The following is a 15,671-nucleotide window of genomic DNA, read 5'->3' on the forward strand; positions in this document are numbered from 1 at the left end:
GTCAGTATCCAGGGCATTTCAGAGGCCTGGGAAAGCAGGACTGTGGTTCGAGGCCCAGAAGCTCCTCTCCCCTGCCCACCCACAGCGGGACTGGGCATGCAGCCCAGGGTGCATACCTGGGCTCTTGGCCCCACCACCACTGGGAGCAGATGGGCCAGGACCCAACCCCAGCAAAATTCTCACAACCCCACACCCCTGGGAGAGAGCCTGCAGTCCACTCATCACAGTTTGGGATCTAATACAGATTTCTGTCCAAGATACGATGGCTCAGCTGGGTTCCAGAGACAGCCCTGCCACCCTCTGGGACTTGACGTCACCCTTTATAAAACAAGGATGTTAAGAAAGACAGCCCAGATGCAGCCTCTGGGATGATGTCTAACACCCCTTCTTCTCTTGTTCCAGGGCCCGAGTGGACCCCCAGGCCCCAAGGTGAGTGCCTCTCACTCCTGTCTCAGGCCTGGACACAGGGGGCCCCTTCACCCCACCCCTTTCTCCTCCTCCTCCCCAACTGGAGCCAAAGCAGTGGGGTTAGAAGACCAAGTTCTATAACCTTGAACAAGTGACATCATCTCCTCTCTGGGCCTCAGTTTACTCCTCTGTCAAATGAGGTCATGACAGACTTTTCCTGCCTTACCTTCACAGCAGGTTGTGAGGATTGAATAATAAAGCCCGTTAGCTTGTCAGCTCTCTTTTCTTCCTTCCTTAAGCAGCACCTGCCAGGGTGGAAGGCAGGCTGTGGTCATCCCTGAAGGAGCCAGGGCCCCTGGACTGGGCAGGAGAGAAAGTGGGGGGAAGGAGCTATCCTTAGTGAGCATCTTCTGGGAGCTGAGGGCCTCCAATGCATTCCCTCTAATCTCACAACTTCCTTCTGAGGCTGGGGGCATTATAGCCCCCATGAGCAGTGACTTGCCCAGGATCACTCAGCTTGGGAAGGACCAGCTCAGGGTTAGACTGGAGTCCAGGACTATCAGCCTCATCACCCATGAGAATCTCTCTGAGGAGCTCAGGGTCTATGGGCTATGCTGGGTGGAGGTTATCAGAGCCACTTCTACCAGAGGAGGAGGAGGCTGGTGTCCAGGTGGCTCTGACCAGGCTAAGCCCAGTGTTTCTGGGAAGAAGATGGGGGTGGAGGGCCCCTGTGGAGGGCCTTCTTGGCAGGGATGTGGGAAGTGGCTGGAGATAAAAGCAGGGGCTGGGCACAGCGGGACCAAACCCAAATCCTCGCTGTGGGTGGCTGCTCTTACCTGTCTCAGAAGTCAGGATCACATTCATTCATTCATTCATTCACTCATTCTTAGAGAAATACATCAAACACATAGAATTACTCAGGCAGATCATTTGTTCCCACGTCAAACTGGTTCTCAAAGTGTGATCCTGGACCAGCAGTATTATCAGCATCATTGGGTCTCATTAGACCCACGTGTTTGGGGCCCAAAGGCACTGAGTCAGAGACACTAGAGGTGGGCATGCTCTGTTCAAGCAGCCCCTAGTGGTGCTAATGTGCCCTCCAGTTTGGGAACCACTGACCCAGATTGATCTTCCCCCATTGTTTCCCATGGCTGGGCCTCCTCCTCCTCATACTGGACTCAGCAAAGCTGTGCCCTCCCCCGAAGTGCCATCCCCAGCCACCTACTGAAGCCCACACTCTCCCTGAGTCCCTCTCTATCCCACCATTCCTTTATATTCTCTTCCGGGCATATCCACTACCCAGCATGAGGCTGTGAATTTATCTGGATATTTCCTGGCCCTTGGTCTCCTCTGACCCACTGAACAGGGATCTTGTCTGCCTGGCCTGCAGAGGGTGCTCAGAGATGTTTGTTCACAGAGGGAATGAATTACCTGTCCTTCAGCCAATCCATTCCATTTGCACATACCTACTGAGCTGTGTTCTGGGCTAGTGGGGACAGGGGACGGAAGTGGGTCTTACCCCACCCCTGCCCTAGAGGGACAAGGAGGGGAGGGAGAACTGCCCTGACCCAGTGTGATCAATGCTGCTACCAGGAGTGGACTAGTGTGCTAGGAAATGCAGAGAGGGGATGGCCAGCTGACGGCCAGAGGACCCAGCCACTGCACGCAAGTCTGAAGGCTGCAGCCTCCACTGTTCTCTCTTCAGGGGGATGACGGGATACCAGGCCAACCAGGGCTCTCTGGACCCCCAGGGCCCAAGGTAGGTACACATCCTTCCTCCTGTGGTCCCCCTGCCTCCCATCTCCCCAGTTCCCACCTGCCTGGTGAAGCTCCTACCCAACCCTTTTACATCACAGGCACATGGACTGATGACCAGGGCAGGCCAGAGGGAGGCCAGCAGGAAGGCCAGGGTCCCACTCACCAACAGGCCTAGCAAATCATCCAGGCCACTGGCCTCCCCTTACACCCTCAAGTCCTCTGGCTCCCATTTCAGGTGGCCCCACTCTGCCCTTCCCCCAAGCCAGGAACTGGCTGTGTTCTTTGGTCCCTCATCCCCTTAAGACAACAACCAAATCCTGGCCAGGCTTCCTCTAACCTGACTGAGCCCCTGAGCTTCTCCAACCAAACCAGAAGGAGGCCTGGGCCTGAGTCCTTGGGGCTGTACTGAACTCACCACCCCCACCCCGGGTGGGCTCAGGCAGGTTCTCAGGACCTCCTCTGGAAGCCCGCAAAGCCTGGAGGCTCCACAGCAGACACCTCTGTTGCAGGGCCAGTCAGGGAGCAAAGGGGCCGCAGGTAGAAAATGGCACAGACAGAGCCCAGGGGCCCAAGGTGGCATAATGTGAGCTGCTCTGGTTTCCAAAGGCCCATCCTGGGGGAGACTGGTTTCATCTGCAATCTGCCCTTTTAAGCTGGGAGTCCAGAAGGTCCCTGGCCCAAGGGTCTGGGCCCTGGCAATCAGAGGCTGGCCTGGAGTCAGGTGGCAGGTGGTCTCAAGTAGTGACAAGGCCTTCACCTTGAGGCCTTGGGCCCCTGGGCCTCAGTGGCCCATCTTGTCTACACAACAAGGGGTCAGAGGAAGGTCCCACAGTTCCTCCCTCAACTTGGGAGATGCCAGTCACATCCATTCGGCCCTGTGCTGTTTGGAGAAGAGGCCACTGGAGGGGGCGGGGGAATTTTGGCTTCAGCCATACACACCTGGCTGCAGCCATGTGTCTCCACAGGGGGAGCCCGGCCACCCAGGCACTGATGGAGCCACGGGGCAGCGGGTAAGCAGTCCCCCCACCCCAGCCACACCAGTGAGATCCAGGGACCTCATTCCTTCCAAAGCCCCTGTCCCCCAGACACCCCAGAGGAACAGTGGAGCTCTGAGAACTTGGAGTCTTTTTATTTTAATACTAATATTTCATTAGTGGGTTGGGTTCTTTTTTTTTTTTTTGCTTTTTAATTCTTAATACATGCTTTGGGTAAAATGTTCAATTATGGATGTGAAAAGGAGAGTCCCATCCTCCTCCCTCTTCTCCTCCTCCCCAGGCAAGAGTCTGCCCTCCTAGACTCTTTTCCTTGGCACATTCAACATAGATTTCAATATGTCACGGATGGCATTATCCTGCATGACGTATGGGGGCCTTGCCTTCCGCCCAGCCCCACTTCACAGTTCACCCCTGTCGCCGGAGCACAACCACCGCAACTGGTCCCAGATCTTTTGTGATGAGCCCCTATCAGCACCTTGTTCTTGGCCCTGTGATCTCAAGCAATCACATCCCCCTCCACGCTCCCACAGGCTGCCTCCCTCCTCCAAGACAGAGGTCTAAGCTGGCAGCCTGCTGGTGCGGATGGCCAGGGAATTGGATTAAGCACTGAGCGTGGCAGTTCAGTGTACACCTTCCAGTTCCATAGAGGCCATGACTGTGGAGGCAGCTGGCAAATGAGGCCCTGGCCGGGTCTCTCCTCTGGTGCAGCTGGCCGCAAGCCTGAGCAAAGTGCTCACACCCCCTGCTGCTCTAGCAGAGGAGTCCAGAGGGGAGGGGAGGTTCCGAGGGGAAAGGCGAGGCCAGCAGTAGGGCACACGTCTGTACCTGTGTCGACGAGTGCGTGTGCAGACACATACGTGTGGACGTGTGCGTGGGTGGGTGTGGACTCAGAACCAGGAGTGAAGGGGAGTGTCAGTGCCTGGTGCGTGCAGCCTCCCCCCGAGGTTAAGAAACTGCGGTGCGAGGGCAGCCTCCAGCTGGCAGGCCTGTAGTTGGCCTGCACAGTGTTTTGGAGGGTTTGGTGTTTTTGTTTGCTAACATTTAAAAATCTGAAGAACTTCACATCAAAGTCAGGCTCTCCATTTTCTCTCAAGGATGAGCCTCAGCGGGCTTCGGTTCTCACGTGAAGGTGGATCACAGGCACCTCCTGTGAGGTGGAGGCGTTTTCCTCAGTTGGCCCCAGGCCTCCCCTCTCCCTCGTGTAACCCCCTGCCTGGCCCCCAGAATGCTCACTCAGTGAGCCAGGGTGCCAGTTCCTGAGAGAATTCGAGAAGCCACCGTGCTGGGGGCCACCCAGTGTCCAGCTGAGAGAGCTGGCCCACAGGTCACAGGCCTGTGTGCAGCCCCAGTTACTAGGTTCTCGGGGTGAAACAAAAATGCCCACGATGCTCCTCCCTGAAATTCTTCCTCTTCTTCCTGCCTCAGGGTCCCCCGGGCCTCAAGGGTGAACAAGGAGACACAGTGGTAATTGACTACGATGGCAGGATCTTGGACGCCCTTAAGGTAGCGTTCCTGGTGGACCCCTAGCGTTCCTTTCCTGAGGGAATATCCACTCACTTTGCACACTTTTTTACACGAGGCACCAGGGGTAGCTTAACACAGACTTAACACATATTAGGTAACGTCACCAGGTACCTAATATGGAAATCAGTACTATGTGGAGTCCCACACGATGCTGAGAGAGCCACTGTAAATGGGCCCATGTGGCCCTGAGCTCCTCAGAGGCTGAGGCAAAAAAGGGCAGGTCACCCTTGAGAAGAAAGAGGCAGGGCCTCTTGGGGCCTTTCTAGGAACCAGGGGCTGGAAGGCTGATCTCCTAACAACCATTGGGTGAGAAAGAAGAGCGTGGCAAAGCTTGCTCCGAGTGACTCGGGAGTTGTGCGGCCTCAGCCCTGTCCCAATGCTGGGCAAGCCCAGGACCCATCACCAACTGGAGAGAAGGGCTGGGGGCCAGCTGCTCAGAGGCACCGGGAGAGGAGCTGGGGTGGGGAGAGGTGATCCGCAAAGACTGGGTGTCAGCACCGAATCCCACCCCAGCTTCAATTTCAGTTGTCTCCCACAAGCCTCAGGGACACATGAGCTGATGGTAACGGTGCCCACCCCAGGCCTGCGTGGCGTGGAGTCGTGTGGCATGGCCCAGGGCTGCACCTGTACATGGCTGCTCCAGAGCCGCAAGGAGAAGCCCTGTGGGAGCAGAGAAGCAGGGAGGTGGATTGTGGATGCCAGGCAGGGACGATGACTGGATTTGTTGGGCAGACACAGAGGGGTGAAGTCGAAAAACACATACTGAGGGGCAGGCTAGCTGGGGAATGGTGTGGAAGGTGGAGTCACTCGAGGCAGAGAGGCCACCGGGAAAGCAGGTGCTGGGCCTGAATCTGGAGGAGGGTGGCTGGAATGGAGAAGGGAGTAAGACCAGGGCATCTCAATGGAGGCACCGACAGGAAGGGGCAGGTTGCAAGATATGGAAGCAACCTTAGTGTCCATCAACAGATGAATGGATAAAGATGTGTACACACACACACACACACACACACACACAGACACACACACACACACACACACACGCACACAGTGGAATACTACTCAGCCATTAAAATGCCATTTGCAGCAGTATGGATGGATTTGGAGAGTATTGTGCTAAGTGAAATAAATCAGACAAAGACAAATACTATATGATATCACTTATACGTGAAATCTAAAAAAATACAACAAACTAGTGAACATAACAACAAAAAAAAATAAGCGGATGCACAGATATGGAGAACAAACTGGTGATGACCAGTGGGGAGAGGGAAGGGAGAAGGGATGATAGGGGTAAGGGGTAAAGAGATACAAGCTATTATGTATAAAATAAGCTACGAGGATATATTGAACAACACAGGGGGAATATAACCAATATTTTATAATAACTGTAAACGCGTATATCCTTGGACAGTGATTTGAAGCACTATATTATAGTGATTATAATAGTATATACTATTGTATGTCATATATAATATTGTATATCAACTATGCCTCAGTCTTTAAAAAGGAGAGGGCAGGTAGGGGAGAGGAGGTGAAGGGAAGAGGCCTGGGGCTTGCTGGACTGGGGGCTGAGTGACAGCAGCCTTTGTTACGGGGCCTGAGCAGGGGTGGGGGCAGGTGGCCTGAGGTGGGCAGGTGGCCTGAGGGAAGCCTGGGCAGGGACGGGAGCTCGGGAGTCAATATACTGTCCCCTCCCCGTGAAACCAAGGGATGCCCGGGAGCAGCGGACAGCACCAGAGGTCGCAGGAGAGGCAGAGGCCACAGTGCTGGGCCTCTGCTGGGGATACAGTTTGGGGCTGGCTTTGAGTGCCAGCAGGGGTTGGTTTTACGTTTGCTTCTAGAGGCAGTGCAGAGCTGTCATGGGATTGAGCAGAAGCGTATTGTGATGAAACGTATACTGAGGGCAGAGGGGTAGACACCGTGCTGTCTTACCCGATACCTGGTACCAGCTGCCAGGCCTCCCCCAAAACACAGGCCTGACCTGGCTAGGTGGGGAGGGGGCTATATGGTCTACGGCCTCAAGATGGAGAGGTGGGTGGGCAGTGATGGGGAGGCCCCTCCTAAACACTGACCCCTTGACTTTCACACACAGGGTCCTCCTGGGCCACAGGGGCCCCCAGGGCCACCAGGGATCCCCGGAGCCAAGGTCAGTGCAGACGTAACTGTGTGGTCCCCTGGGTCTCTGTCTCCAGGGCCACCTCCAGGGTCTCCTCTCTGCCTCTGCTTCTCTCCTGGCACCTTGGCCTGGCCTCTAGAGTTCAGAGGAGGTGGCCCTGCTCCTTCCTAACCAAGCGGGATGCCTTCTTCCTGGCCCTGGCTTCTCCCTGCAATGCCTCATTCACACATATAATCCATAAATGGGCCCCTCATGATATTACAAAGTCCTGTAGATTACAGAGCCGTTCCTATGGCCTGTGTGTATTGTTCACACCTGCCCACTTGGCTCAGGAGAAGGAGCCCGAGACTTTAAAATCAGGCAGGATCTGGTCCCAGCCATCATCCCTGGGCTCTGTGGCCTGGACCCTCAGCCTCCACCTACCACAGCCACGGCCGCACCTGTCCACAGGGCTGAGGAAGTGGAGGAGGCACTGCTAGGCACGCAGTGAGCTTCTTCCTGAAGGCCCAACCTCAGGGACCCAACCCAGGGCCAGTGTGCTGGTCAGAGTGGGCAGCCTGGCCACAAATCCCTGCCAGGGGCCAGGGCACCATAACCCCCACCTTGCTGTCTGTTCCCTTCCAGGGCGAACTCGGATTGCCTGGTGCTCCTGGAATCGACGGAGAGAAGGTCTCTGGGCCTTTCAATTCCTTGGTGATGCTGTGCCTGATGCTGTATCAGGCTGAGTGTGTGTGTGTGTGTGTGTGTGTGTACACGTGTGCGTGCAGAGTTCTAGAAAACAGAACATTTGCTCTGGAGCCAAATCCCAGTTCTGCCCATAGACCTCAGGCAAGCTACTCGCTTTCTGGCAGCCTCGGTTCCTCGGTCCCTCAGTTCCTGAATATGGTAAAAGGGCTGAGGGCTAAATAACGGCACACGGAACACACTCGAGAGTAGTGCCTGGCATGTAATAGCAAAGAGTCATCTCACTGTCATTATTAGTATCAGTGTAAGTATACACGCATGTGTATGATCCTGCGTAGACACCACAGTGTCCACAGGTATCACTTAACATTCACGGATGTGCCTTTAGCACTGGGTCCCTAGTGTGTGACTCAGAGTGGACGTTATACAATCAGTCGAATGAAGGACTGCAGCAGCTGGTTGGGTGACCGAGGGATGGTTGGTTGTATATGGGGTTGGGGGCCCTCACCATTGGCTCCTGAGATGTGAGCACAGGGTTGGCCCTGACCCCATATGCACCCCTCAGTAGCTACCCATTCCCACTTGCTCTGCCCCCTGCCCCACCCTGCAGCCCTGCTTGCAGTAAGACAGGCGGGGACTGCCCCTTCTGTGTTGCCAGCCAGGCCCCTCTGTTCCTTCATCACTTGGTCTGGAGGAGAAGACCCACAAGGAAGAAGGGAGGGTCTGGCCTGCCTTAGAATAAGCTCTGCATGGGGGGAGGGAAAGTGCCTACTGTATCTTGTTCTGTGATTTTCAGGGTCCCAAAGGACAGAAAGGAGACCCAGGAGAAGCCGGACCAACAGGACCCAAAGGGCAAGCAGGAGAGATGGGCTTGTCAGGCCTCCCGGTAGGTGGCTGGGTAAGCCCCCCTGCTATTTGGCCCATGTGAGGGTCCCAAGGTGAATGCAGGCCCCCCACGGTGGCTGCCAGGGGCTGGGACTCTGCGGTCCTAGTCTCAGCCCAGTCTCAGCCCCAGCCCACTGGGCCTTTGAAGGGAAGCACTGGGATGCCCTGACTCTGAGCCCGCACTTCCTCCCCTGCAGACAGACCTACCACTTACATCGAGAGGCCTCCTTAAGGTGAAATAAGGAGGCCCCGCCTAATGGCAGATGACTAGACGGGGAGTTCTGACAGCCCAAGTCTGCATCCTGCTCCATCTCACTGACTCTGGAACCCAGCACAAGTGACCTAATCTCCCTGGGCCTCAGTTTCCTCCGCTCTAAAATGGGAGTGATAACCTCCCCTCCCACAAAGGGACACATGGGCAGGGCTGAGAATAGGGACCCACTGTCATCGTCATTTTAATCATTGCTTTTGTCATGCGTGGCCAGACGCGAAGAGCTGCCACCACATCCATTGTCCATCCATGAGGCTCACTCGGCTAGAGAGCTGGTGCCAGGATTTGAACCCCAGGTCTTTGCTCCTAGAGCCCCTGGCTGCCCCACAGGAAACAACTTATACTGCTGTTAAGATGCTCTCTGAATACCCACTGATTTAGGGAAAGCTACTGAAGATGCACTGCTTGACGGAGGAAGGAAGGGGAGGTGCTGAGCCCCGTGGGTGGCAATTTTGGTGATAGACAGAAAGGGCTCAGGGCCATCCTGTCCCGCAGGGTGCCAACGGCCCCAAGGGAGAGAAGGGAGAGTCTGCATCTGACAAGCTACAGGAGAGCCTGGTAAGGGCACTGCTGACGGTCTCTGCTGGGGGCTGGCTGGGGCCCTGAGCCTTGGGACACAGGGCCACCTGGCCTGACCAAGCTCAGGGCAGTGGGCGGGGGGGTGGGGGTGGGGTGGGGCGGGGCGAGCCTCAGGCCATCTTTGAACCCAAAGGCCAGCACTGGGCCTCCCACCCGGCAGTGCCTCTTGGGGGCAGTGTGGAGCGCAGTGCCCAGCACCCAGGGAGTGCTCCTTCAGTGTCCGATGAGCTCAAGTGTGGGTAAGTGAGGGGTGGTGGGGCAATGGGCAACTAATCCAACTCTGATCCTTCCTAGGCCCAGATCATAGCAGAGCCAGGGCCCCCAGGCCCTCCTGGTCCCCCAGGCCCCATGGTAAGAAAGTTTGGCTTGAAGCAGCTGGGATGTGGAGAGGGTGATGGGCTTAGGCCCAGAGGACAACAAGGTACCCCAGCGGGGAGGAGACACATCAGGCAAGCCAAGCAGAGCCCAAGTCTGGGCTTGGGAAGCCACAGGGCCAGTGAGTGGCCTGGAAGCCATTGTGGCCGCTGCAAGAGGGCCTGGCCAGGAGGTCTAGACCTAGCCTCATGGCCTTTCTAATCTGGGGCTTTCTCCTCCTCCTCCAGGGCCTTCAGGGGATGCAGGGTCCCAAGGTGAGTTCTGAAGCATGGATGGGAACCCCGGCCTCTACTTGCTGCAGGTTCACAGCCTGGTTGGTTCCGCAAATTCTTGCTAGCAGGCAAAGTGAGAGCCCCACAGTCGGCCCCGGACCAGCCCTGCATCTTCACATGGCCTGGCCATTCCCAAGCCCCTGCCAGCGTCCTCAGAGCTGGTACTCCCCGACCCACACTCAGCCTCTCCGTTCCTTGCCCCCTCCCCTCTTCTCCCCTCAAGCACACATCTGTCTCTCAACTGCCCACAGCCTGGACACAAAGTCCTGGCTTTGGTGTATATTACATAACGTCATGTTCTTTGCTCTCCAATTAAAACTGTGAGTGTGGTCTGCCCGTGTCCCCTCGCCCAGGGAGGCCAGCTGGCCTCACTGCATCTCCCTCGTTTACCCTGGGGGAGACCACATCTCCGCATCCCCAGCTCAGAGGCCAAGCGGGGCCTCAGAGTCATGGAATCCTAGAGCTGAGTGGGGCCGAATATGTAGCTTGAGCAGATGTGCAGCTTCTGGTTCTGTTTTATTCCGAGGCCTCCCCAGATGATGTTTAGAATAAGCAGCTGCTGTCAGGGATGAGGTCCAAGACGAGGACTCAGAAACCCAGTGGCTGCTCAGCCCTGCCACTTCCTGGCTGTGCAAGTGGGCCTGTCCCTGCCCTTCTCTGTACCTCTGTTTCCTCTTCTGTGAAATGGGTGTGACTATAACCCACCTTCCAGGATTAGTGAAAAAGCCCATGTGTAAGAAAGGATAAAACATGCACACCCACATTCTGATATTTGCACAAGAAGGAAGCCAGGGCTAGGCTTGTCAGAGCCTGGAGTCTGTCCCTCTGCCCCGCACACCTCGGTCCCCGGTCAGGCCCCAGGCTTTCCTATTCTGCCATGTGTCTGGCCCCCTTAACTGGTATCTCCCCTTTGCTTCCAGGGCTTGGATGGAGCAAAGGGAGAGAAGGGCTCGTCGGGTGAGAGAGGACCCACCGGCCTGCCTGTGAGTGTCATGAGCCTTGTTCATCCTCAGAGGGGCTAATTTCTGTAATTGTCATGACTCTTGACACATTCCTTTTCCACCCAGGGGCCAGCTGGCCCACCAGGCCTTATTGGGCTGCCAGGAACCAAAGGAGAGAAGGTAACCACCTTCCTTTAATGTCCCCCAACTATGGTATCACTCAGTCCTGGGGGCTCAACCCCTGCGCTTCACTGGTCCCTAGGGCCAGAGTCCAGGTTCTGTGGACAATTCACAGGGCTGTGAATTGTGTTCCCAACACCTCCTTCTCAGCCTCCTCACATCTCCTCTTTGTCTCTTCTCAGGGCAGACCCGGGGAGCCAGGACTAGATGTAAGTAGCTCACCATCCACTGTGGCTGGGTCTCTCCTGTTTGTAACTTTTGCCCTCATGCTGCCCTCTGGATGGCTTGGATGTGTCCCCATTCCCCATGGCTAGACTACAACTGGCTGGTTCCACCCCTGTCCACAGTGCAAACCCAACACACAGCCCAGAGTAGGTGCTTTCTTGATAGATAGATGGGTGGTTGAGTGGATGGTGGATGATGGATACGGTACAAAGGATGGGTGGGTGGAGGGATGGGTAGAGGAAGGATGGGTGGATGGTATGTAAATGAGTGATGGATACAAGCAAAAGATGGATGGTGGATGGATGGATGATAGCTTGACAGATGACGGATGGAGGATGATTGAGGATGGAGAGTGGATCCATTGGAGTAGGGAGGTAGGAAGACCAATGAGGAGCATGTTGCAATATCCTGGTGAGAGATGATAAGGCTTCAGCTATGGCAGTACTGCAGGAAGGAGAAGAGAATTATTAATCCAATGTTGATTGGATCAGGTATCTTTTGGTTGCAAGAGATGGGAAACACAAGTTAAACTGGTTTAAACTGACTCATAACTGAAAACTCCATATGTGTGACACATAGATCCGGGGCTCAAGTATGTCAACACAACCCAACCTCTCACCCTCTCTTGTCTCTTCTTCCTCTTGAATCATTCCAATTTCCACATGGTGATGAGATGGAGCCAAGAACTCCAAACTTGCATCCCTCTAAGTCCAAATCCTGGAGAAAGGCATTTGCCTCACTCGTTACTCTTTGAGAAAAAGTCTCATCAACTCTCATCGGCCCCAGCTGGGCCAATGCTGAAATGTCACTAGGCCATAAGAATGCAGTTCCCTAACTGGCCAGACCTGCTCATAATGCTCCATCCTGGATCTGGGGGTGGAGTTGGTGAATTGTGAAAAGGGAGAGTGGCTCCCAGGAATATCAGATAGCTATTGCAAGGGAAATGGTGACCAGATGCAGGTAGGCTGCAACGACTCTGGTGCCTACCCTAAACTTCAGGGAGAAAGTGTCACCCTACACACAGGAAGAGGAAGAATTCTAGGCTGAGTTTCTGACTGGAGGGTTCCACTGATGTTCCAGGAGAAGAAGACACTACTGAATCCAGCTCAGGGGTAGTGGTGGTGGAGCAGAAGGGACTCTATGCCCCCAATACTGTGGCCACTGTGGTCCAGTGGTTAAGACTTCAATCAGGGGGCAGGGGTTTGATCCTGATCCCTGGTCAGGGAACTAAGATCTCACATGCCATATGGTGAGGCCAAAGTAAAAAGTCAACCCACTCCAATGGGCCCAGCTGAAATGGGGAGTCTGCTTGGAAGCCTTTCCTGACCTCACACCTGGACAGAAGAGCCCCTCTTCCTGGCACGCCATGGTGTCTGGTTCAGATCTCTATCACTATGAGTATTGATCATTATCTTCTGCACCCCACTGCCTGTCACGTTAGACTCTGTACCTTTGTACCTGTGGGGTTCTAACTTATGGAAGCGACTTAGTGATGACACAGGCCTTTGAAAGAAGAACTTATTACTTACAGTTCTCAAGGAAAGGGCGTGCCCCACATGGAACCACATGGAGACGCAGTAGGTTTGGTTGGCAGGCAGAAAGGAGTGGGGGAGAAACCTAGGGCAGGGATTTTACTGGCATTTCTCTGGGGAAAGTGAGGCAGAGCAGAGTCAACAGTCTAGGATTGGCTAGTTTGAAGAATCCTGGCAGGCTTTGGGCTCTAAGCATGGTCTCTAGTTGCCTGCTACCTGGCCCTGGGATGATTTGGGGCAGGGAAAATATTGACTTGGTGTGTGAGTTAGATAGAGGAGGTTGTTCCGGGATTGGTTGGTTTACATCTGAAAGGCATGCTCCCTGCCTAGCTCTTTGCTATATCTAAGGGTTGGCTACCTCTAGGAGAGGCAGCCTCTCCCCAGCCAGCAAGATTTTGATGATATCAATATATCAGAAGATACAGAAAATAAACAGCATAATAAATATAAGAGTGTGCATGCTAAGTCACTTCAGTCGTGTCTGACTATTTGCAACCCCAGGGACTATAGCCCACCAGGCTCCTCTGTCCATGGGCTTCTCTAGGCAAGCATACTGGAATAGGTTGCCATGCCCTTCTCCAGGGGATCTTCCCAACCCAGGGATCGAACCCATGTCTCTTATGTCTCCTGTATTAGCAGACGGGTTCTTTACCACTAGTGCCACCTAAGAGGGAATTCAGCAAATCTGGTTTTCTGCCCTCAGCATTCAGCCCAAAGCCCAGTTCCTAGTGGATGCTTACAAATGTTGACTGGGAAGATGGACAGATGAACAAATGGATGGATGGGTAGGTGGGTGCATAAGAGTTTCAGCCAAGCGCAGAGAACAGAGAGCATCATTTCTTGGTCTGCTGAAGACGGTGATATAACTTCCATGGGTTTGCTATGTCTCAGCCCCCAGCCGAGCCTGGGCCAGTGTCTGCTGCACCTGACTTGACATGAGACAAAGCTCTTTGCTAGCAGTTCTGCCTGAGGGCTTCCACCCAGAAACAGCAGTGGTGTTCTACTTTGGAGGAAGCCGTGCCAGTGTCCTGAATGCAAGCTTTTCTCTGCATCATCCTCATACCCAGCATCTGTGTCCCCTAGAAGCCAGGGATGGTCCAGCTTGTAACATGGATATGTGCGGAGGGAAGGGGCAGAGGTGGGTGGGAGAGGTAGAGAGATGAAGAGATAACCAGAGCACACCTCAAACTTCATTGTCAGGTTTAACCTTTCATCTTTTTGACAGGGTTTCCCTGGACCTCGAGGAGAAAAAGGAGACCGGAGCGAGCGTGGAGAGAAGGTGGGGAAGGTGGAGAGAACATGAAGGGTAGGAGGAGAGAAGGAGGGAGGCAAGCAAAGAGAAGGAGGGAGCAGGTGGAGAGGAAAGGACATGGGAGTCAGGAAGAAAGCAGAGAGAAGGCGGGGTGGGTGCGGGGAGGAAGGCTGCAGAGGTTGGTCTGTGGGCAGCAGGGCAGGGGGCTGCCGGCCCCAGGCCCATCTCTGTGAGGGACATTGGAGGCGCCCTGGGCCTGGCAGCCACCATCACACCCCATCTTCCTTCTTGCCCAGGGGGATCGCGGTGTCCCGGGTCGGAAAGGAATGAAAGGCCAGAAGGGCGAGCCGGGACCCCCAGGCCTGGACCAGCCGTGTCCTGTGGTACGTGTTGGTGAGACAAGGGAGCCCAAACCCAAGTCTTTGCAGCCCTCGGAGATCAGTTGCAAGTCCCAGAGGCCCCAGGTGCCCTGCCCTGGGGTGTCCACACTGCTGGGGTTACCCTCTAATCTCTACCATCACCAAGGCTCCTCTCACTCTGGTCATAACCCCTCCATGGGCAAGGCCCAGGGACCCACTCCATCTAGAAGATGGAAGCCTGGTCAGGGACGGGTCAGGGACGGAGTCTGTTTGTTCCTCTACTCAGCTTCTTTGGACCTTAAAGGAGACGGAACCACCCTTACCTCTCTGAGGGTCTGTCCTGTCCCAGAGGAGGCTTTTGCTGGTCTGCATAGCTGCACATTCACCCCTTGCATCTCCTCCGCGTGTCCCAAAGCCCTTTCCCCTCACAGCCTTTCTCCTTTCCTGCTTTTTTACCACAGCTTCTTGTGGCCCACCAGACAGACCTGATACCTGAAATAACCAAAGTTCAGTCCTCTTCTTCTAGAAGGCAGGGAAGGTTTACATGTCAAACTCTTCCAGTGGAACTCAGAAAAGACAGGAAAAATAACTGAGTTTCCATATTGAAACTCACCAGTTACTCACATCCCCCCATCTCTGCCAGGGCTGTGGTGGGGGAGAAACCATGTTGTGTATCCCCTTCCAGAGGGGCAGGGCCAGGGACCCCAAAGTCCAATCTTCTGACGTCAAATGGGTCACTTAGCCCTCTGCTCCTTAGTCTCCTTATCCATGCAACAGGGGTTCTAATCCCTACCTCCAGATGGCTTGGAGGAGGCAATGGGAAAAAACAGGAAGAGCAGCGGGGAGGCAAGCATGCACTAAAAGGACCAGGGACCGCAGGGGGACAGGGTGGCCCGGCCCCAAGCCCCAGGCCCTGCTCAAGACTTCCCTCCAAGTCATCAAGCCTTTGTCTCTGAAACAGGAGAATCTTAGATGCAGAGGCAGGCGAGGGGCGCCAGGGTCCAGGGGCCTGGCCAGGGGCGGTGGACCCTGCCCTGCGGTATGCAGCCTGGCCTGCTGTGTGCTGTGTGCTCTGCTGTGCTGGGCGTTCTGTGCTGCCTGTGCCCGCTGCCCTGCCCTGCCTTCCCTTCCATTCTGTCCCTCCTCCCCACTTCCCCTTGGGCCCCAGCCTCAGCCCCCAGGGGTGCATGAGAGTGCTGGGGGTGGGGGGCATGCTCCCCCGTGTCCATGGTCTTGCTGTGTGCTTCAGAACAGAGTGAAGTGTCATCCACTATGGCATCCACCAGGGATGCTAGGCTGACTGGCGGGTCAGCCT

General features: G+C 55.2%; 1 protein-coding gene across 1 annotated transcript in view; it reads left to right on the forward strand.

Moving 5' to 3' along the window:
• The window catches only part of COL23A1 (collagen, type XXIII, alpha 1), a 381,517-nt gene that overhangs the window by 363,475 nt on the left and 2,371 nt on the right, over positions 1–15,671 (forward strand). Inside the window, exons 10-24 of the mRNA XM_010846641.1 lie at positions 403–429; positions 2,114–2,167; positions 3,132–3,176; positions 4,587–4,664; positions 6,778–6,831; positions 7,426–7,470; positions 8,282–8,371; positions 9,137–9,199; positions 9,515–9,571; positions 9,823–9,849; positions 10,788–10,850; positions 10,935–10,988; positions 11,171–11,197; positions 13,971–14,024; positions 14,294–14,380. Of these exons, the coding sequence (XP_010844943.1) occupies positions 403–429; positions 2,114–2,167; positions 3,132–3,176; positions 4,587–4,664; positions 6,778–6,831; positions 7,426–7,470; positions 8,282–8,371; positions 9,137–9,199; positions 9,515–9,571; positions 9,823–9,849; positions 10,788–10,850; positions 10,935–10,988; positions 11,171–11,197; positions 13,971–14,024; positions 14,294–14,380 (825 nt within the window). The remainder of the gene's footprint in view (positions 1–402; positions 430–2,113; positions 2,168–3,131; positions 3,177–4,586; positions 4,665–6,777; positions 6,832–7,425; positions 7,471–8,281; positions 8,372–9,136; positions 9,200–9,514; positions 9,572–9,822; positions 9,850–10,787; positions 10,851–10,934; positions 10,989–11,170; positions 11,198–13,970; positions 14,025–14,293; positions 14,381–15,671) is intronic.

The sequence above is a fragment of the Bison bison genome, unplaced genomic scaffold (assembly GCF_000754665.1).
Source record: "Bison bison bison isolate TAMUID 2011002044 unplaced genomic scaffold, Bison_UMD1.0 scf7180017864238, whole genome shotgun sequence".
NCBI lineage: Eukaryota > Metazoa > Chordata > Mammalia > Artiodactyla > Bovidae > Bison > Bison bison.